Below are 22446 nucleotides of genomic sequence, written 5' to 3' on the forward strand. Positions count from 1 at the left end.
GGAATTGATCTGAATGTGCAAGTAATTGTGTGCATGAGATGCAGCAGGCATGTAACCAGTGGAGGGCGCTCCTCACCGATCCAACATGCGACTGTAATCCTGAGGAACACAGCTGCCTTCGCTCTTCAGTTCGGCGAACACCTGTGTGAAAAAGTGCGGGTCTGCGTTGATCCGCAGCATCTTGGAGCTGGTGGCGTCGATGATGGCCAGGCAGCGGTCCCAGAAGGCCTCCTTACCCGCCTCCACCAGGAAGGGCTTCAGGGGGTACGAGATCTCGTTGCCCATGTAGGAGTAGGACAGGTAGAGGCAGGTGAGCAGGATGGCCTGCAGCTCGTGCTCCGACGCCACCAGGTCGCCGTCCACCACGTCTCGGCACAGCATGTAGACGAAGACGACGTTGGCCGGCGTGACGAAGGCCTGGTCCTGCCATCCTTGGAGCAGCAGCGATCGGTCCACAGCCCGCAGCCAGAGGACGGGGTCGGCGGGGGACAGGTGCTTCAGTCGGTAGCAGCGGCAACACAGGAACTCGCCCAGGCAGCGCAGCAGCTCGCTGGTGGACGCCTGCACGATCACTCGCTTAGGGGACGAGGTCGCAACATTTGGCGGGACTTTCGTCACAGAGGACACCTGCTGAGGTTTGCCGTAGGCGTATCCGTGGCCCTGACCCATCCCCAGTCCATATCCAAGCCCCAGGCCCAGGCCCAGACCCGCCGGACCCTCGTAGCTGGACAGGTTGGCGCAGGACAGCGACTTCTTCACATTCTCTCGGTTGAGGTGCAGCACCGAGTCCTTCTGGTAGATGCTGATGTTGTTGTTGTTGTTCAGGGGTTCCCCGAGGTTGGACGGCACTCCCGAGGAACCCTTCTTGTTGTTGTTGCCCTTCTTCTTCGTGGAGGCCACCAGTCTCTTCCACGTGAGTGCCGGCAGGAAGATGGACTGGCCCCTCTTCAGTCCGCGCTCCCTCTGGCTGTTGAGCGAGCGGCTGCTGATGCTCGGGTAGTGGCTGAGGGAACCGGCGTGGTTTTCGTAGTAGCCCGGTTTACGGGAGCTGGGTGAGATGGACAGTACGGTTCCCATGGTGGGTCAAAACTCTGGTGTCGGGGGGTGAAGTTCTGGGGCGATAGAGAAGGAAAGGTTTATATCTCAGAGTCCAGGAGACGGGACATGGACAGACATGTCACTGTGAGAGGAGGAGGGACGACCTGGGACAGAAAACAGACATTTCTTTACTTTTTTTGTTAATAATGCACTTACATTTGTGTTTGGTTCTTAGCAGTTTTGTTTTTGTTTTTCGTAGCCCTTTGGCTAAATGTTAGCTCCTATGTTTTTCACTCAATATTTATTTTACATTTTTTTAACTGTTATGTTTTTACCTTTAATCTTTCCTGTTTCCTGTCTATTCCTGCATTTTATTTTATTTTTTCTTCATCAACCCTTTAGTTGTTTGTAGGTCGACTCTCGTTATTATCCCACTAATTAACCAGAAGTGCCGTCCACTGATTAATCTTCCCAAATGCAGTGGCAGACGGAGCCGTTGGCACACGGCTGTTTGGACAGTCATAAATCTGTGTCTTAAAAAAGCGTGGACTCTCAGATTTATGGAGATTTACTGTCAGATATTTTTAAAGCCAACATTTACCTCCGATACTGGATTTAAACTGAAGTAAATGCTGTAAAATCCACATCTGTCACTGCAGAAACTGGGAGTTTTTTTCTCTCTCTCTTTTTCACTCACTTCAGCCTGTCCTGTTTCTTTAATTTAATTTTAATTTTAGCTCATGTTGTTGGGCAGTTTTTTCCAAATCAGATTTGTATATTTAAACATTGCTCATTATTCTTGTAGGTTACATTTTCTACAGACCTTCACGGTGTGTTTGCAGTGATTTAAGTTTGATTTAGGAAGTGTCAGATCAGCAGTAGAACCTCCTCCTCTCTGCTGTGGAACTTACTTGGTGTTCGCTCCAGATGTTTCCCGTCTTTGACTCCGCAGAAGAGCGCGGTGCGGTCACTGGTTCGCAGCCACAGACGTTGTTTTGACTCGGTCTGTCCTCAGAGATGCCAAATGTGATTCTGGATGTGGAACAGCGCACCGGTCCTCGCCAGAAGGCGCGATGCTGCAGGTGTCATCCTCAGATCCAGGTCAGATCTGCGCTGATGATGATGACGACGACGACGAGGCTGCTGTGTCTGATGGAGGTTTTATTCTCATCTCCATGTCCGAGGTGAGGAGGACACGCGTGTTTCTGGTCACAGCGTCTCTGTCCCTTCACTCTTCTCCGTGTCCATGTCGGATCCGTGCGTAAAAGTCTCGTCACGCGGCGGCGTCACCTCCGCTCAGCTGGAGCTTCTGTCTCCCACTGACTGAGGATCAGCCCCGGCACACGGTCTCTCTCTGATCGACCTCTCTCCTCCACCCCTCCTCCACCGCCCCTCCCTCCCTCCCTGATGTTAGACACAGAGCGCCTCCTCTCATCCTCACCCCCTCCTCCCCCTCTACCCCCAGACTCTCACAGCTCTGAGACTTCTGTTCTTCAGCCTTTTATTCTTCCAGTCAACTATGGCTGGTGAAAAAAATGACATTATTATTTAGATTTATTTAGATTTAGATTTTTTTTATCTCTGTTAAAAAGGCTGGTGAAAAAATGACATTAATTAGATTTAGATTTTTTTTAAAATCACAAAAACAAGTCTTTCAGCTTTAATCAGCGTTTTCAAGACTGAAAATTCAAATTCAGTTGGAGTAAGGATCAAATTTCAAACACAACTGTGATGGAAACATGATCATTTGATTTGATTTAAACAAAAGTAATCCAGTCTGGTTTTAACTAGCAAAATGTAATCTGAAGTAGTCTGGTCTGGTTCTGTCTAGTCTGGTCTGGTTCTGCCTGGTTCTGGTCTGGTTCTGTCTGGTTCTGTCTGGTTCTGTGGTCAAGTTCTCAGTATTTGCCTGTAATTCACTCAAAGACTGAGTCTGAACTAAGTCTTTGGTGTTTGAGTCTGGTCTAAGTCTCCAGAAGAGTTGACAGACTTTTGTGACTGTGTCTGGTCCGGTCTGGTTCTGGAGTCCGACCTGGACTCGGAGCAGACCCTGAGTCCTGGACTCTGGTGTTCTGACATGACATAACAACAGCAGCAGCTCTTCATTATGATCACGATCACACTGTTCAACCCATTTAGCTGATTGGTCATAAATCTCTCTGCAGCCTCGGCTAAAGAGAAGCTAAAAGCTTGTTTGGCTGCTTCTCTGACAAACTGTCAAAACACCATCACATCACTGTGTGTTTTCATCCCACAGATGAACTCAGTCCTTCATTTAAGACTTTTTAACCACAGACACACACACACACACACACCAGGACCAGGACACGGCAGGAGGTTCTGTCTGGGTCTAAACTCTCTGACAGACTTTTAGTTCAAATGTATAGTACATAGTATTTAACCTAAAATGTCTGGAGTAGAACCCACAACCCTGCGACTCTAAAACATTTCCTTTGAGTGTTTTATTTATTTGTTGCGGTTTTGCCCCAGTTTAAGAACCGGTTTGTTGATATAATACAGCCAAAGGGCGCCAGGCTGTCAGACAGCGCCACCTGCTGACACGTGTCTGTCGCTCACTCTCTCTAATCCTGCAGCCGGAGCAGCAGGCGACCACACGCTACAGTGGGATTAGGTGACGTTTCTGTCTGTGTTTGGGCTTAAAATGAACGTCATCAGTCGATGATGAACGTTCTAAAAATAAAAAATAAATAAAACAAGATTTGTTTAAAAAAAATCCGTCTCTCTATCGGGAAAAAAATATTTGGAAAATATAACATTTGGTCACGTATCTGCTTAATCAGTGTTTAAAAATTCTCTAAAATTTAAAAAAATGATGAAAATTTAAAAATATGTCGATTTTGTTAAAAATATTAAAGTGATTACACAATTATTAAATAATTTATTTTAGATTTTTTTTAAATTAATGACATCATCGTTCTCTGCTGTTTATGACCATTTAATAGAAAGACTCAGACATAGGGTGCGACCGCCCTCTAGCGGCCCTCACTTGATATAGGCTGAGAACAAGTTTTAAGCTCGAGCAAAAAAGAAGTGCAACAGTATTTAAAAAATGGTAAAAACTTAATTAAAGAACGACAAGGCTAAATGTGAAAGTGAAAAAGTGAAATAAAAAACAGAAAAGATAATAACATTCATAACTTGTAAAAACATTTCCCACATTATTGATGCGTCGTTAAAATAGTTTCAGTAAATTAAGTCCTGGCACGTTGTACCTGCCCTGAGGATGTTAGCGATGGAACCTACCAGTAGAGGGCGGCAGATCCACGTGCATGTCCCTGAGTCTGACTTCATCGCAGATGTGAAGTCATTATCTTTAGCTTCGCCACAGCTCCTCCTAGAGGTGGTGTGTTCACGGCACTGATACAACACTGTAAGACTAAATGATTGAGTATGAAGACGGCCATTACACCCCCTCACCCTCACCCTCACCCCCTCACCCTCTGGACAATGGTTGACCACCATGACTGGTATGTTAATTCTTAAGTCAGTGGAACTAAAATGTGGTGCGAGGACCTTTAGGGCGACTCAAAGATGTCATTATGGCCCCTTGGTGTCCTGTCATGTCCTCAGGCAAATTGACTGGGTGTCAGAGTGATGATTGGGGGGGGGGGTTCTTATGGGCAGGGTCTCATCCCTATCATCACCCGCCTGATTCTGTCTATCTACTTCATTCATTCTTCATCTCCTCTCCTCCTCCTCTCCTCTCCTCTCCCCTCGTCTCCTCTCATCTTATTAATCCTCTAACTTCCTCGCTTCTGCAGTGAGGTTCCGGGGTCAAACCTGTTAACCCGTCTTTAGACAGATACATCATCACTGGGTGGGGGGGGCAGCGTTCTGGTCTCTCCACCTCCGGGCTGGACCGGCTGACAGAAAGTAGCTTTCAGCACCGGGCAAACATTTGATCTGTCCTGGGATCAGCGTCCTCACCCCTCTCTCCCCCATTAACTCGCCCTGTTTCGCTTCACTGCCTGATTTTGTCTTTCATGCGGCTCAGTCCGCCACACACCCTTCACCAACCTGGGGTCCGAAGGAGACCAGAACCACGGGCTCTTCTTCAGTCGGGGGTGAAAACCCACCGCATGTGTCTGTGTTTGCAGGGGCTGATGGGATTTATTCGGGCGGAGAGTGAAGCCTCTGAGCTGCTTTTAGGATTTCGCCGACAACTTGTTTGTTGTTAGAGCGCAGCCTGTGGTGTTAACCCATGACCTCGCTGCCCTTTGACCCGCGGGACGACAAGTCCGTCCACGCGTCAGGGGCAGCTGCTGTCAGACGGTGGAAACATCCAGAGGGGAAGAGGGAGAGAGCGGAACAATCAGATCAAAAACACCGGATACATGATCTGTCTGCAGGAAAAGTGTGAATGAAGCCGCGGGCTGCACAGAGTCAGGGATTAAAGAGCGCCATCAGGAGGTTAAATGACCAATTAACATCAGGATGAACACAAACACTGGCCTCTGAAGAAGGAGAGACTGAAAACAGAGTATAAATAAATCAAGTACTTCAATAGTACTTCATTAATATACAACAGTTCAGACCCAGATACTCCCTCTCCCCCTGGGCTAACATTTAGCCTCTGCTGCTGTATATGTTAGCAATTCTGACCTAGCAATTACTTTTTGGATTTTCTTTTTAGTTAACTGTAATTAACTGTCGACTATCTCTGTTTTTGTTGCATTTCTTGTTGCTATGTTGTTAGCTAACGCCGAGCTTTCTAGATGCATTTATTCCATAGCTGTTTATTCAATGTTTTTGGCTAATTCTTCTAATAATACTTTTTGGGTTTTATTTTCTTTTGGCAACATTGCGGCTAACCTCTTTAGCTTTTTAGTTGCATCGTTCCCCGGCTCTCATTTGTTTAACTTGCTGTCGTTTAGCTATATTATTGGGTGGTGATTTCTGAATGATCTGAATTGGTTTTGGCCATATTTGGAGTTGTTCACGATTTATATTAGTCAGCGTGTTTTTAGCTGAATCGTCAGCTTTTTGTTTTGTTTTTTTGTGCTAACATTCATTTATTCCCCTGGTGTTTTCTTCTGCTTCCTGAATTTGTTTTTGTGGAAACTTTGCAGCTTCTGTACTTTCACCGCATTCATCATAAAGAGGACGTACTCAACGTTCCACCTTTAGAACATTATGTACAAAGAACCCATCACTTAGCCGTGGTATCTTAAAGGTAGGGTTCAGGGGAACAGCTGGGGTTCAAGTGGCAAAGTTCCTGCTTTTACGTTATTGTTTATTGTACCTGGAACTCTGTGTCCATCTGACATCGGTTTCTGTGGCTAGCTGCTGATCAGAGAAGCTGTTAGGATGTTTTTTGTTTTTTTTTCCGATCATTTGCCGACGGTGACTGATGCAGGAGAATTCGGAGGTGAGCGACCAAAAACATTCCATGTGCCACTCACGCGTCCACAGGAATTTGATTATCTTCAAAGCTCGTCGCCTCCAGCGTGTGATATGACTCAGAGCTGCAGAGAAATAAAAAACAAAAAAGAGAAAAAAAAGTCAGACATCTTGCATTCCAGAAACCATTCCACAAAGTACAATAACTTCCTGGAATTCTTCGACCCTCGGCGGCGGAGCCAGGGCACATCCTGTTGTCCTCGCAGCACTTCCTGTTCCATGCGGCCCAATCAGTCTCCAGCGTTGCCATGGCCACTGGAAAACAGTGGCGCTGGTGCTTTGATGGTTAGCGTAAACAGGTAACGCTCGGCTGACGCAGCACAGAGGGACGAGTGAGACGATCTGACAAGTCGATGCCAGCATCAAATTGCTACTGGCGTCTCCACTGTGTAATTTCAAATACCGTAACAGGAAGGTGCACATTTACATGATAATTGAAGTACTGGTACGTGTCAGCGCTGCAGGTCCTCAGAGTTACTGTCAAACCATGAGTTAAACCTTCGTTCTCCGTTCTTTTTTTAGTTGCACGGTAGCAGTGAAGTCATCAGTCAGCCATCTTCATCTGGCAGCGTGTCAATCATCCTTGGGATGGAGTATGGAGTCTATCATAAGGTATGTGGTCCAGACAGACTCAGTTCAGTTCAGTTCCACTCCTTCTGGTCCAGACCAAGACCAAGAGAATCCCTGGTCCACTGTGAGACTAAGAACAAGGACAGACAAACGTTTCTGGCCCAAAGGTTCCTGTTCAGGTTCTTCTCATCCTCTGGTCTCATAGTAATCTTGGAGAACGGTTCTACTCTCCTGAGGAACTCTTGTAGTCAGATCTTAGAAGTGGACACGATGACAAAGGATTGTGGTGGATTTGTGGGTCGCCTGTGGTTCAGTGGTTTGAGGGTGCAGCGTTACCAGGACGGGTCAGAGAGTTTGGTACTAATTTAGATCAGACAGATTTGTGGTCCAACATAAGGCCAGAAACCAGGCCTGTTGCCAGGGATCAGAGAAGTCCTGTGATACAGGACGTCAAGTTGAACATACCTGGGTCAGTCAGTCAGTCAGTCAGTCAGTCAGTCAGTCTGTCTGTTAGTCAGTCGTTATTTTAATTTAGCGCAGAAACATGATGATTGAAATGATTTCATCATCATCTCTTTTTGTCGTTGTTTGTTTCTCTTGGATCTGGAGCTGCTCTCTGACCTTCTCTGTTTTGACATCTAATCTAATCCTCTCCTCCACACCTCACACCTCGTGAGGAAACATCACGGCTTCATGACGGTTCGATTGTTTTTTTTAGCATCTCACCGTGTTAGCATCACGTGCACGCCTGTGGTTAGCGGCCCTGAGAGCAGAGCAGGGATGTTTCCAGCCCTCATGCCCTGATGCAGTGGCTCCTGGGTCCGATCACAGATAGTAGACCTGAAGTCCATGACATCATGGCTCAGGAAGCTGATACCTTCTCGCCTCCGCAGGGGCAGAGGTCGGCGTGTATCTCTGCAGGCTGGGTGTCTGTAAACACGCCGCGCTGACGGTTAGTGTGTCAGAGAGTTTCAGTCGGACCAGTTGTACACCGGCGGAACCGTTTTCTGAAACCTCTAAACGTTTGTGGATTACGTCATCGACATTCCTTGATGTTCGTCATCGTGGAGGGCGACCATGAGGGTGTTCGTGACTGGACTTTTTTTTCCTCGCCACCTCACGGCTCATCCCTTATCCTGACACATCCCGAGGAAATTTTTTACGCCTTTTTGGAGGAGGCGTATCAGATTCCGGTCCGGATGCGTGCACATGAAGCAGGGCGTAGTTTTCCAACCTTGATGAGCTCATGTCATGATCGGACGCACACCCCTGCACCGCCGAGGGCACACGCTCACCAACACCGTGGACCGTGGACCGCTCTTATCTGAGGTGTGCAGGGGTCCTCAAACCATGGCCCCCGGACCGGTACAGGTCCATGGGCCACCGAGAAAGAATTTATCATTTAAAGAGAATCCGGTCCTTTCCATTTAGCTTTTTTTTAATTTAAATTTAATTTGACAATTTTTCAAAAATAATAAATCTTTCAGACTCTGATACTGACAGAATGAAGTCTAATCTTTTAGTTTTATTTTGGAAAATGTAACAAACAACGTGGCGTGGTTGGTACCAATTGAACAAAGTTTTATTTTGAAAAATGTAACAAACCTTCAACGTGGCCTGGTTGGTACCAATCGAAAAGAGTTATAATATATCAGTAGATTTCCCACGTCTGTGAACGTCTAATTCGAACCCATGACCAACTTAGTGACATTGACCTGTTTTACGGTACGACCCACTTGTTATTAGGCCACTTAAAGGTGATTTTGAAAACGCGGGCGTCTAACTACAGACCTCACTTTAAGACATTAGTTCTTAATTATTTTCTGTCACGCCCCCTCTTGGTGACAGAAATGTTTTCACGCGTCACGCTCCTCAAACTTCACTCAGAAATGTTCGGAACATCTTCTCCTAAAGCAGACGGCATGTGAGGAATGCTGGCTAATGTCAGTGGCTGTCAGTTAGCATGAGCCGCGCTGTAACACTGGGAATATGGTCGAAACCTGTGATGTCATCTGCGTGAGAGCGGGGAGAGGAAAGCTGCCGGCACGCAATGTCATTAATAGAGAATCTGTGTGTGTGAGTGTGTGAAGGAAGCAAGTGTGTGTGTGTGTGTGTGTGAAGGAAGCAGACGTTGCTCCAACAGATCCGTCTGATCGCTGCTCCCTCAGGTATTTCATTAGAAGTGCAGATGTTTTGAAGATCCGTGCAGATTATGAAGGTCGTAGTGAAGCTCATGAAGACTCGGAGGTTCTTCTCCAAATTGAAGTTGTAAGTCTGCAGCATCGTTAGCTTAGCTTAGTTTTGCTATCCTGACCTTTACGCATATTTTTGCAGTGTAGAATTAAAAAAAAAAACTTACAGGACTGGGACTCGACCGAAGCACTTGGACTAGAAGATAGAGACATGGACTGGACAGTTTTAGGTTGTGCAGAAGTTTGATGGAACAATCTAAACACCCTTGTTATCAGACCAGAGTCCACCCTCGATTCAATGACTTGGACCTTGACTTGATGGACTTGGGTGCAACTCTATTCGGACTTGACTTCACTGAGGCGTCTCCAATGACTTGCGTCGGCTCTGACTAAACATTTCCTTCAGTGCATCAGACTAGGACTGGACTTGAATTAGACTTGGACTAAACCACTTGGACTCTTTGTTTCCTCCAAGTCTCCTCAGTGGACTTGAGTTCAGACAAACTCTAAAGTCAGACTTTATTTCGGTCAATTTGGACTCTTTATTTACGAGTCTCCTCGGTGGACTCGGACTAAACCTTTTCTTTTTTTTTTCTTTCCAGTATAAAAACAAACTGAAGAGCCATTGACTCGGATGATCTCATGAAAAGAAAAACAAACTCTTCGTCCCAAACCCATAATTTTATATCAAGGCCACACTTTTCTAAGCCTCGGTGACTCGTCTTTGTCTCTGTGTCTTCCTGTAATCACTTGTCATGTTTCGAGGTGTTTACTCAAACCCACTGAGGCATTGTGGGCTATTGTGGCGTGCGGCTCTAATCGTCTCTGTACTGGATGCAGCTCAGAGTTTTTTTTCTTTCCGATTCCCGGTTTCTGCCCCGACTTGACGAGACTTGGCCTCCAGGACTCTGTCGGAGTTGGCCGGAGTCAGAAAAGATTGTTTTTCGTAGAAGGAGTGTTTAGTTGGGAAGAAACCTTTTATCGGTGGAGAATCTTCCTCTGGTAATGACACGATGAGTCAACAGACGCTGATGGTTTTAACGGCGGTGAAAACCACAGACCTCAGAACACAATGGCTCGGTGTCTGTGAGGCAGAACAACTTGGCTGCGCTCCTCTGTTTGAACACCAGGAACACTTCACTCACCTTCACAACCAAGGCGCTCCTCTGTTTGAACACCAGGAACATCAGTTCACTCACCTTCACAACCAAACATTTATCAAGATTATTTTCTTGGCTAACTGGTGGCTACGTTGGAATTAGCATCGTGACTTATTGTTTGTTTTTGTTTGTAGAAAATGTAATATTTTTGATTCTACTCCTTTTTTTGCTTCTTTTGAAAGATTTAAATGATGGTTTGTATGATTGGCTAACTATCCACTTTTTTCTAGGCTAGCCATTAGCAATACTTAGCAAACATAAAACTGGCTATCATCTTTATAATTCTATTCTAATAAATATTATATATATATTTATATATAAGTTTTTAACAATTGTAGGCCACCTATGATCAATGTAATGGAGTTTGCTTGAGCTAATTTGGCTGTTGGCAAATTAAAGTTACATTCTGCCATGTTGTATTTTTCAAAATGAAAAGTTAAAAGTCAAATGTCAAACAGAGTTCAAAGACTTGAAAACTCTGGAATTCAAGGACTTTCAAGGGTTTGGTAGGACCAGCGTGAGCCCTAGTGTTTGTAATAGACAACCCTTGAATCCCGACTGTGCTGCAGTACGATTCCCATGACCTCATTTATTGATCTCTTTCAGACACTCACCTCCCTCTGAGCACGTGAGCTCTGTCTTCTGATTGGTCCAGAGCTTCTCGTGAGGAGTGCTGGGAATGTCGGAATGACTATGCCAATGTCTCGAGGGCATCTGTAGTTCACACAGCCCCCCCGCTCCCCCCCCCTTGAATTTAACGGTTGACCAGATTCCAGATCAGGAAGACACGGTGTCCCCTGTGGAGACAGTTGAAATTACACCTCTGTCCTGTTGACTCTCTCCATAATTGTATGAATTACAGGCACCAGCGGCGAGGCTAAAGTGCACTTCCATTATTGGGTTGCAGGTGTAACTCCACCTCGCTGACATTCCTCAGTCCATTCACGAGGTCGTTATCTTCAATTACAGTCGCAGCCGTAAAAGTCAATCATCTGGTTTCTCACACGACTCTGTTTTTAGATATAAATAAGTCGACCTCAATTTTTATGCAAGGCGGTATGCAAACTTTTCAGTTTCATTTAAATCTTTGTATATTTAATATCTTACAATCCTATAATTATTTTTTTCTTTTAGCTTTTATTTATATGTACATTATCTGATTTTTGCTAATGTTTGGCTACGTTTTTTGTGGCTTCGAGCTATTTGGGCTATGTTGTTATGTGGGTTAAATTTCATATTTTGATAATAGTTTTCAATTAATTACCCTTTTTTAAAAGTACATATGTGTTGGTGTCTAACTCGAGGCTGAAATTTGACTAATTTTACCTTTAACTTAAGGCTTTTTATGAGCAACTTTTTGGCAACGTTTACTGTAATTTGGCTAAGTTTTAGCCATGTTTATAATAATCACTGAAGTTTGGACTAATATTTGGTGTCGTTTGTCTTTGACTTGGATTCTCGTGGTGACTGAATGAACTGGACATGAACTGAAAACTCTTTTGACTTGGATTCTCGTGGTGACTGAAGGAACTGGACATGAACTGAAAACTCCGAGCCTCTGAACGGGGCTCAGACGTTCAGCGTCGTCCCATTGGTCGGTCGGTGTTGTGGAAGTGAAGCGGCTCATATCTGTGTCTGATATAATTCTTCTGGGTTGCTGTTGGTTGTAAGGCCTTGAAACCGAAGCCGCTCCAAACCACATGTTTGTTTACCTGGGGCCGGTGCTGTGAAGGAGCAGATTGATGATGGAGTGTGTTGTCTACATGCAGAGCAGCAGCTCCTCGCCGCCGGAATCGCTCCCTGAAACGCCGCAAACAAGATATTAGATGAGTGGAATGTGCGACCTTGTTTTACCCACAACATTATAAATAAATAAATCATTTCATTACAGTTGCATAACTGCTGTCCCCAGGCCTTCGCTCGCTGCTGATGAGAACAGGCGATAAGTGTTGATATTTTCATAATATCTTCTACTTCATTCCACAGTCGAGAGCAGAGACTTTTGACCCACAGTTTGACTTTATGGACTTTAAGGCTAACTTTTAGATATAATCTTAGTTACTTACAAGGTGATTCATTTCATCTTTTGGTAGCGTTTTTCCGGCGAACTTATAGCTATCTTTTTTGCTAACCTTAAAAGCATTTAAAAACTTCATCTTGTTTACCTTTCAGCTTTTTTATTCTTAATTTTGTCAACTTTTTTGGGGCATTTTGTTGGGAAAACGTGTGACATTTAAAGTCCTTTGTAGCTGACTTCAGTAACTTGTGATTTATGATGTACTTTCAGTTCTTTTTACTTTAGGCTACTAGTGGAATTTTGCAGTATTGTCTTAATAATCTGCTAATTTGGCTTCTGGGTGTTGACCTTTTGACCTTCACACACCTGCCGGAGAGACTCTCCTGCAGACGTGGTGCAGGTGAACGTTTAAAGGAGGATTAACGGAGAAAACAACATTCCAGAAGCCGCTGTGTTGATTCATTTTTTCCGTGACATCACAAGTGCATGCTGGGAGACAAAAACCATTGTCAGTGCGTGAGACGACACTCCTCTCGTTTCCAGCGTGTCACCGGCTCTGACACGCTGGAAACTGAAAAGGGATCCCATGATGCACGCAGAGACGGCGACACTGAGCGCTGAGTCGGCGTGTCACGAAACGATCGCTCTGCCCTTTTGTCTCTTCAGAACAACTGCGTTTCATTGGTGTCGTTCGCTGCTGCGAGCGTTTCTCAAACCGCCTCGGGTCCTCCGTCAGTGCCGCTCTTATCTGCAGCGCTGCAGGAGCCGCTCTGTGGTTCCTGCAGTTCCTGTTGTTGCCGGTTCTCTGGTACAGGCAGACACTTGTACCCGGGGCTGCGGGGCTGAAGCCACAGGCTCCCAGCGTGTGTTTTTTTTCCCAGTGGTTCCAGACTGTAGGAACTGGTACTCACTGGTACACGGAGACACATTGTTTGGTGGTAACTCACGGTTCACGTGTGTTGTTTTGGTTTTTGGGAACAATTCCAAACAACCTTTTCCTCCTGTCTCACTCTCTCTCTCTCTGCAGTGTTTGTTTACAGCAAACACTGCATCATAGCAGTGCTCACACCCACTCTGGCTGGAGAAACAACTCTCGTTTTATTATTCAATATCAAATATGAACTCCGGGGAGGTTAGGGGGAACTTGATATACTTTTGAGACATTTTCCTTCATAATTAAATATCTTGAATAAACATAATTTAGCTTTTTTTACAGTCATCTTTTCTTATTTGACCCCAGTCTTCTCACCCTTGATGTTCATTGTAAAACATTCCCCTCTTTGGCCACTAGTGTGAGTTTCTGCAGCACAAATAACGACGTATTTAACTGAGGTGTTTTGTAGTATTGTGGGGTTGTTGTTGTTTTCCCGGGACAGCGAAGGCATCACTGGCTCTAGTCTGTTTTCATCGTGTTCTGTGGGTTTGATGACGTGAAGAAGCAGCAGAGAAAATACCAGAATAATCACATTTGTTTGAGAGCGCTACAAAAACAGTAGTGAGTTCGTGCTACACACAGATACATACAGTAATACACACACAAAAAATACACATTTCCATTGTATATACTTTATATATTATGTATGCGCATTGTCAAAAATTAGCAAGAAAAAAATCGATGTAACAAAAGAAAACTCACTGCACTTGATTCTTAGTAACCCCCCCCCACCCCCCCTTTGATTGAACCGGCCTGGGGGCCCCAAAATTTCTTTAAACAGCCCTGGCACTGTGTCACGTTTCTGACTTGAGAAAATTGTGAAAGTTGTGCAACGGCCCACGTATCCACCGCGTCGTGATGTTTAATTGGCCGCCCGTTTCAGGGTGAATTATAAAAGTCGTGTCACGACACAGAGTCAATGAAGTGAAGGTTGGCCTGAAGGAGTTTTCAGACAATTAAAGAACTCTAGGTTATTTAAAGAGGCCACACACAAATATATGTAGATATATACTGTACATACACATGTATGTATGTATATATCTACATATATATACATATATATTCATTTACTGTATATATATATGAATATATGTGTGTGTTATATATGCATATATGTATGTATATATCTACATATATGTCTATATATATGTCTACATACATGTCTACATATATATCTACATACATGTCTACATATATATCTACATATATGTCTTCATATATCTGTATGTATGTATATATCTACATATATATACATATATATTCATTTACTGTATATATATATGAATATATGTGTGTGTTATATATGCATATATGTATGTATATATCTACATATATGTCTATATATATGTCTACATACATGTCTACATATATATCTACATATACAGTATAGCTACATCTATGTCTACATATATATCTTCATATATGTCTACATATATTTCTACGTATTTTTCTACATATATATGTCTACATATATATGTCTACATATATGTCAACATATCAAATCATGTGTTGAATCCCAGCTGGAGCTCAGTTGTTTCTCGTTTCTGTTGCTCCGTTTCCTGGAAGCGTTCCCAGTGAGAACAGCCAGTGCGTCTGTGTTTGTTCACAGACCAGGTGTCTGTTTTTTTGTATAAAAGACCAGACAGAAAAGCTGTGAAGTGGAGAAAACAGAGGCTGGAGTTGAACCGTTCTCCACAGCTCTGCCCTTCACACGTTCCATGCATTTGTGGCCGCACCTGTAGAACGGAAAAGTGTCTGTGTCTGTGTGTGTGTGTGTGTGTGTGCATATACTTGCAGCAGCAAAACAACTTCTCTTGCGTAATCCGCTCCAGGCTGCAGAGACCGACCCTGGACCTCTGGTCCTGGACTGGTGCTAACAGGGCCCAGCAGACGTGACTCAGACTTTGTTAGACGTGCGTGATGTCGGGGCGCCTCGCTCCCCTCGGGGAAGATTACATGGACACGGAGCACGCCTGCAGGCACCTGCTACGGATTTTGGGGTGAAGGAGAATTCCTCTCAGTCGTGCGGTGCTCATCTCCGCGGTGACCCCACAGTTCACGCAGCAGCATTCCTGAAGGGTCTGCAGCGAGGAGGGGTCGTTTTCTCCCCCATTGTCCTGGTGATCAAACCAACCTCTGCCTTTTGTCCCGGTGACACACGGAGACGATCCTGATGTTTAGTCCATGATGTTGGCGTGAGATGATGTTGGCGTGAGATAAACATCGATGACTGTTAACGTCAGGTCTTAGATTCCAGGCCTTGAAGGAGACATATATGTGTATATATGTATGTGTGTGTATATATGTGTATATATATGTGTTTATATATGTATATATGTATGTGTATATGTATGTATATATATAATATATATAATTATATATACATATACATACACATATACATACATATATACATGTATATATGTGTTTCTATATATGTATATACATATATGTATATATGTCTATATACAGTATGTGTTTATATATGTATATATGAATGTGTATATGTATATATATATAATATATATATTATATACATATACATACACATACATATATACACATATATACATATACACACATATATAGATATATGTATATATGTGTGTGTATATATATATTATTATTATATTTTTCCCAGTCTTCTTCATTTTTAATTTCAGTTTTTGGTGAATCCGACTCTCTCTCTGCGTCCACGCCGGCGTGTTCACTGAGGTCATGTGACTCGGCTCACTGTTTGTTTAGGGTTGAATGATCCGTGTGTAGCTGCAGGAGGTCTGTGTTGACTGCCGGCCCAGACCAGAGAGAGGACCCACCTGGAAGTACTTCTCCAGGGTCAGAGGTCAATGCTATTGAACCTGAGTGACACCGTCTGTGTGAAAACACCAACACAGGGTGTAATGAGAGAAAGGTCCAGTTCACAGGAACAAAGGCAGGCGGCGTTAGTTACCCCAACGAGTGATGAAAGTAGAAGGAAATTAAAAGTTAAAAAAGGCGAGGTCACAGAGGTTAAAAGTTCTCTGAGATTTCTTTGATTAATCGATGCGTTCTACCTGTTTGTGTGCAGCACGATCAACAAAAATGTGTAGGTTTTTAAAAAAAAATGCTAATTCTTAACAAACATTTCTAAAAATAACCCTTTTGAAGGATGTGGAGAATCATCATAAATCTCCTTCTTCACTTCTTCACGACTGGAGCCAGACTACGATCCAAACTGCCACTGTTTTTGGCCTCATCTGAATATGGGCTAGGCCACAGAAATGACACAACGTGGGCCAAACGGCATAATTTATGTGGCCCATCCCTGTGTGGGAAAGAATCTGTCAGTGATGAAGGAGTTTACGATCCCTTATCTGCTGCATCCAAACAAACCGTGTAGAAGATTGGCATCTTTTTCCCCAAACTCGTCTTTGATCTGTGACATCATCGCGTACCAACTTCTGTGCAGTTGTAGTGACGTCTGATTGGTCAGGATTGACTCGAGCTCAGGTGACTTTCAGATGAGGGTGTGACGAGGTCGTACTGTGATAACCATCCGATCGTTGAGATTTTTGTTTTGGGATGTTGTCGAAATAATTTACTAACAAAAGCTCAGGAAACGCTCATACCACTTTGACCTTTCCTGTTTCTGTTTTCGACCTCGCTAATCTGTAAATCAGCCCCAGCCAATGATACGGAACGGTTTCATGAGTCAATAAATTACAAACAAGGAAGGAACAAGAGTGAGTTTGGCTGCGGAATCCGAGAACATGATAAGAAAAAAAAACCCAGACCTTGGAGCAGGTTGGAAGAGATGTTTGTGAGAAAGTTGGAGGGAAACCAAACGGTTGATGTGGGCAAAACATTTCCCTGATGATTGGAAAAAAAGACAGTTCTTTACAAGGACTGAAACAACTAAGGCGTCAGTGTCAGTTCCAGTTCCAGAACTCTTTGACCTTGATGTTACTAAATAGTTTCGCACAATAACAGGAAGCATCAAAGGGCTTTAATATCAGACGCAGCATCTCTGTCCTGACGCTGATGTCGTGTTATGAGGGTACAGGTTAAAAGGAGTTCCTTTTATATCGACACAGAAAAATAATGGAGTCACTTTACAGGAAGTCATTCTGAAAACTGAATAAAAATAGGAAAGAAATTGAAACAGAGCTGAGGTTCACCTACAAAGATCGGCTAGCAAAAACAATAGCTACGCGTTAGCAGAGAAATTAATACACTTGGAAAAAAAAGCCACAAATGATAAATATTCAAAAGTTCACAGAAATTTGATAAATGTTAAATGCTAGCGTTAAATCACTTAGTAAACGGCTAGCACAGCAAATAAAACAGGTAAAACTACAACCTCTAAACTACAGTGAATTACCTCAAAATTGCGGAACAAAAATGTCGAAAAGCTAAGATTAGCTAAAAGGTTAGCAGAAGTCAGTCACTGTTCGAAGAGAGATATTAAAATTTAGTTTAAAGAAAACAAATTAGCATTTTTATCCTTAGCATTTCCCATTTATATGTGGCCACTTTTTGATGCAGCAGACCCCTAACCCGACCCCTAACCTGACCCGACCCCTAACCCGACCCCTGACCCGACAGATTTTCTCCTGAAATTGGCATGAAACTCTGTTGTTCCAGGTTAGCGATGGTTCTCAGCGATAGAACATTCCTGAAATACACAATGTTCACCTGGATGCCAAATACGAGAAACAATGTCGAAGCAGGAAAAGGTGAAAACAATCAACATCAGATTGGAGTTCTTCCAGAACTTCTCCAGCAGCAGAAGTCGGTTCTTGTCCAGTACCGATGTCCCCCCGGGGGCGATAAGACAGTTCTTAGAAATGATGCTGTGATTCAAAGTGGAAAACAAACCGATAACAGTCCAGCCGCTGCCATCAGCAGCACTTTGACCCACAGGGAACATGGGTTCAGATCCCGCCAAGGTCGCGCTTCCAGCACGCCGCGTATTTAGTCTGTTCAGCGCTCGCTCCTCACAACATCCACGGGGGCTTCACGCTCTTCATGTCTCTGCTTATCCAGGCATGCCACGCATTCCAGCCACTCGGTGTGTGTGTGTGTGTGTGTGTGTGTGTGCATGTGTGTGTGCATGCTCTGACCTGACCTGAGCCCAGACCTGAACAGAACACGTGAATCCACCTGAAAATACCAAACACTTGTGACCGACATGAGCCAAAACAGAAGGATGGTTTCCTGTTTACTCCTCTGACCGCTGCGTTCAAGTCACCGTGCACCTCACACACACACACACACACACACACACAGATGTAACGCATAATGATGGCTGTGTAATGGGGGCTCCATAGGGGGCGCTCCATTTGGTAACCTTCCAGGCGGTGATGACCGCTGGGACACAGTGTATTTTGGAATTCTTTATTTAATTTTTCTTTTTAAATTTTGGTTTCTACCAGGACTTGATCTGTCTCTGATTCTGCTGTAAGGCAAATCGCTGACCCACCCTTCCACCGCGTGTACCATCCCATGACAAATCAGTTTCGTTTTGTTGCTTTTTTCCGAACTTGGCTAACTTCTTCTCTCTTCTCTGCAAAGTAGTGATTTACCTGAAACACGACCGGAAAGAAAACTGACACGGGCTTCATGTTTAAGCTGAAGATGAGGGGGGGAGGAAGAGGAGGGAGGAAGGGGGGGTGTTCTGTGACACCAGCATCAGCTTGAGATGAAGAATGTGATAACGTTCGTTTGTGGTTCTTCGCCTGCATCCAAAGTTACAATAACATTTTTCCAAACTGAGTAGTTCGGGTTTGTTAGCATGGAGGAACAGGTGTGAACGTTAACGACGTTAACGACATCAACGACGATGACAACGAGCAGACGCGGCGTCGCCGTCAGGTGAAACGCTGGACTCTGCTCACATCAACGTCTGTAGTAACAGGATAAACACTTCACTGTGGTTTTTTTTTTTTTTTTCTTTCCCCCCGTCGACCCTCACCTGTATTTACTGCCACTTGTAAACTGGTAAAAACTGGAATTCTCCAAACAGGAACCTCATTTCTCAGACTGAAAACTATTGTGTGGCCTGTTGTTGGTCAGTGAACCTGAAAGGAGGAACACAGACCCCTGAGAAAAGGAGCAGGGGGAGACGGGGGGGTGAGACGGGGGGGGACAAAAGACAGAAAGGCAAGGAGGAATGGAGGAAACGAGTGGAGACAAAAATGTCCAGGAAGGTTGAAGTGGACGGTGGAGAGGACACAGGGATCAAGTGGAATCAAAACAGCTCCAATTTAATGAGAGCTTTAATCAAAAGATGTTCAAGACGTCCTGGTTACTTGGGAAAAACAAAAAAAAAAAAAACTCACAAAAAATTCCTTTTATAGTAAAAAATGGAGAAAATTCTGCGTGATATTTACTTTTTATACTTTTTTAAAATTTTCACAACCTTTTTGAACATGTAGCTATCTTTGAAGCTAACTTCAAACTTCTATTCCACATCTGGATGTTGCAGTTTTTCAGCAGCCAATCGTCTTCTTTGTTTCATTTATGGTCAATTGTTGGCATTGTTTCTCTAAAGATGGTTAATTTTAAGCTTTTAGTTTATGTTTAGCTAACATTTAGCCTCAGCCTGTTGCTTTTAGCTGACATTTAGCTAGTTTAAATCTAAATTTTGATTTTGAAATAACTTTAGAATTTTAATATTATAAATTATTATTATTGTTGTTGTTGTTGTTGTTATAAAGTTTAATTGAATGGTTTGAATAAGGTAATTAGCTAATGAATTGGTATTTTTATGGTGACATTGAAGTGTTTTTCTTGGAAACATCAAATATTTTAAGAATGTTTGTAGCTTCTGATTCTTTTCTCTTGAACTGCTTCTATTCTCGGCCTCCTCACACCTCGTCTTGTCTAGTTTCTACTGAGTGTTGATGCTGTCGCTATGAAACACAGCCACGCCTCACCTGATCTCCAGATACAGGAAATGCCTTAAATATTTAAACCAGTCAGGAATTTGGAATTAGTTTTCCGAGGAGACAAAGCAGGGACTGAGTCACCGAGATTATCTGATGGAACTGTTTTTCTCTGCTTTATCACAACCCGTCTGCAGGAAACACAACTTCAGCGTAAACAGCCACGCTCCTCGCTCTCTTTCATGCCACACTTGAGCGCTCGACACCTGAGGGGCCGCGAGTTTATTTAACCGAAGAATCGCTACATTGTCGCTGTTGCTTCAGTTGTTCCGGCTAGCCTTTGAGTTGACGAGTCGGTGAAGTTTAGCCAAAATAAACACATTTGAATTTATTCTTAGCAACAATGATGTACAGGCATATATACATATATGTATATATATACATATACATATATGTTTTTATATATTTATGTTTATATATGTGTTTATATTAACATAAATATATAAAAACATATGTATATATATTCATATATGTTTTTATATATTTATGTTTATATATGTTTATATTAACAAATATTTAAAAATGTATTTGTATATATATATATACAGTATATATATATATATGTTTTTATGTATTTAGATGGGATGTTGCTCAGTATTTCCAGACCATTCCAGACATGGAAGTTCTGCATAATTGTGAAGGTTCCTTAAAGGCAGAACCTCCATTGGAACTTTACGTTGACACGTTAGCGCCACATGGATTTTATTAACGTAACTACAGCTAAATACAGCTGAACTAAAATGACAAAAAGATGACATTCACTGATTTGGCTGCGATCTAGATCTGTCTCCTAAGAATCCGACCAATCAGATCTCCAATCACTTTGTTGACTTCCTTCTGATGTTTGTCTTTTTTACTGTTTACTAGTGACATATTTGCTGCGTGTCACCCCGCCGTTGTCTGTCAGTGAGTATGGAAGTTGAAGTGTGGTGGCGCTGTTGCAGGTTTATCAGTGCACGTTGACCTGTGTTCAGCTGGCTGTATCCTGTCTGCTGCTCCTGCCGTCCAGTGGCTCAGTGGCTCGGTTCGGCTCCTTTATCTGCCCCCAGTGAAAACACTCCGTATCACCCCGGTGGCCGCGGCCGTGCAGACATCCGGACGTGTCAGCGGAGTTTCCCTCTTACGCTCAGTTGCCAAAGGCTACAGTGGGGAGGACGCGGGGCAACTTTGTGTCAGCGTTGCAGGTTTTGGGTGGACTGGTTATCTCAGCGGTTTGGATGACGGCAGCATGATGAAATGGCACACTTTGGAAGTGCGAGTGAAAAACAAGGCGCGACTTATCTTGGCAGCTTGTTTGTTATTCCTAATGAGGCGTTCAGGGACGGCAGAGGAGGAAAAGCTAATGTTCCTGTGGCGATATGAGTGTGATTTCATCACCAGAATCAAACTGGTCACTTGACGGGGGGTGACAGGGGGGTTATGGGGGGGGGGTAGGAATGTCACCACAGGCCGGAGTCTTACCTAATCTGACTGACTGATGTTGTTTTCATGGAGAGACAGGAAGTGAAGGAACGCTGCAGCTGCACGTCGAGGATGCAGATGAGGAATGATGGGAAAAAAAACAAAAAACAATCGATGACGAGGTTTTATCTCCAGGTTGTTGGACAAACCACATTCCACTGATGTAAGATTTTATTAAGTTAAAAAAAGCTTCAAATCTGATTTGATTTGCTTATATTTTTAGTTCATGTTTTACCTTTGTCCTCCTGTAAAAACCTCTGCAGTTAAACACGTCTCTAGAAACATTTTCCTCAAATCCCATAATAGCCGTTTGTCGTTGCCGTGCCGATGGGTCTGCGGCGGCGGCTTTGTCTTCTTCTCAGCAGAGAGGCCGTCATTAAAATCCTAAATCCGTGTTGCGTGATCTTCGCTCATATTCACACAACAGTTTGTCCCTGCACCTGCGCTCGTCTGCGTCTTCAAAAGATGATTAAAACGTTGGGCGCGGCGCGTGTAGAAGTGTAGACGCACGACGGCGCGGTGTCGTCTTTACGCTCCGGCGGCAGAGGAACTGAAACGTAATGACTTAATGATAGAAGATTCTTTGTTTAGTAGCTGTGTTTGTACAGGATGACGTCAAAGCTCTGCTCACTTTCTGTCCAACAGAGAGTTCAGCTTCATCTTTGTTTGTGATGGGGTTTTTTTAAATTGATTTTATCTTTAGTTTTACTGATAATTTGTCTGACGT

The 22446-nt window shown here is 43.6% G+C and overlaps 1 protein-coding gene and 1 long non-coding RNA gene across 3 annotated transcripts in view; one reads left to right on the top strand and one right to left on the bottom strand.

Moving 5' to 3' along the window:
• Nucleotides 1-72: 72 nt before the first annotated feature.
• On the bottom strand, nucleotides 73-1104 carry LOC103393941 (cyclin-dependent kinase 5 activator 1). Its single transcript, XM_025065246.1, has one exon. The coding sequence runs from the start codon at nucleotides 1075-1077 to the stop codon at nucleotides 73-75; it is 1005 nt and encodes a 334-aa protein (XP_024921014.1). The 5' UTR covers nucleotides 1078-1104.
• A 1775-nt stretch (nucleotides 1105-2879) lies between these two features.
• The window catches only part of LOC103393939 (uncharacterized), a 35779-nt gene continuing 16212 nt past the window's right edge, over nucleotides 2880-22446 (top strand). Inside the window, exons 1-2 of one of the 2 annotated variants that reach the window (XR_003052688.1) lie at nucleotides 2880-6904; nucleotides 6982-7071. This is a non-coding gene — a long non-coding RNA (uncharacterized LOC103393939). Of the gene's footprint in view, nucleotides 7072-22446 lie in introns of both variants that reach the window. The other variant, XR_003052687.1, reaches the window with a different exon arrangement.

Source organism: Cynoglossus semilaevis, chromosome 18 (assembly GCF_000523025.1).
Source record: "Cynoglossus semilaevis isolate Cse_v1.0 chromosome 18, Cse_v1.0, whole genome shotgun sequence".
NCBI classification, from domain to species: Eukaryota; Metazoa; Chordata; class Actinopteri; order Pleuronectiformes; family Cynoglossidae; genus Cynoglossus; species Cynoglossus semilaevis.

Excerpts from the sequence above, each read along its gene's own strand:
- LOC103393941 (XM_025065246.1), bottom strand. The coding sequence starts at position 1,077 with ATGGGAACCGTACTGTCCATCTCACCCAGCTCCCGTAAACCGGGCTAC.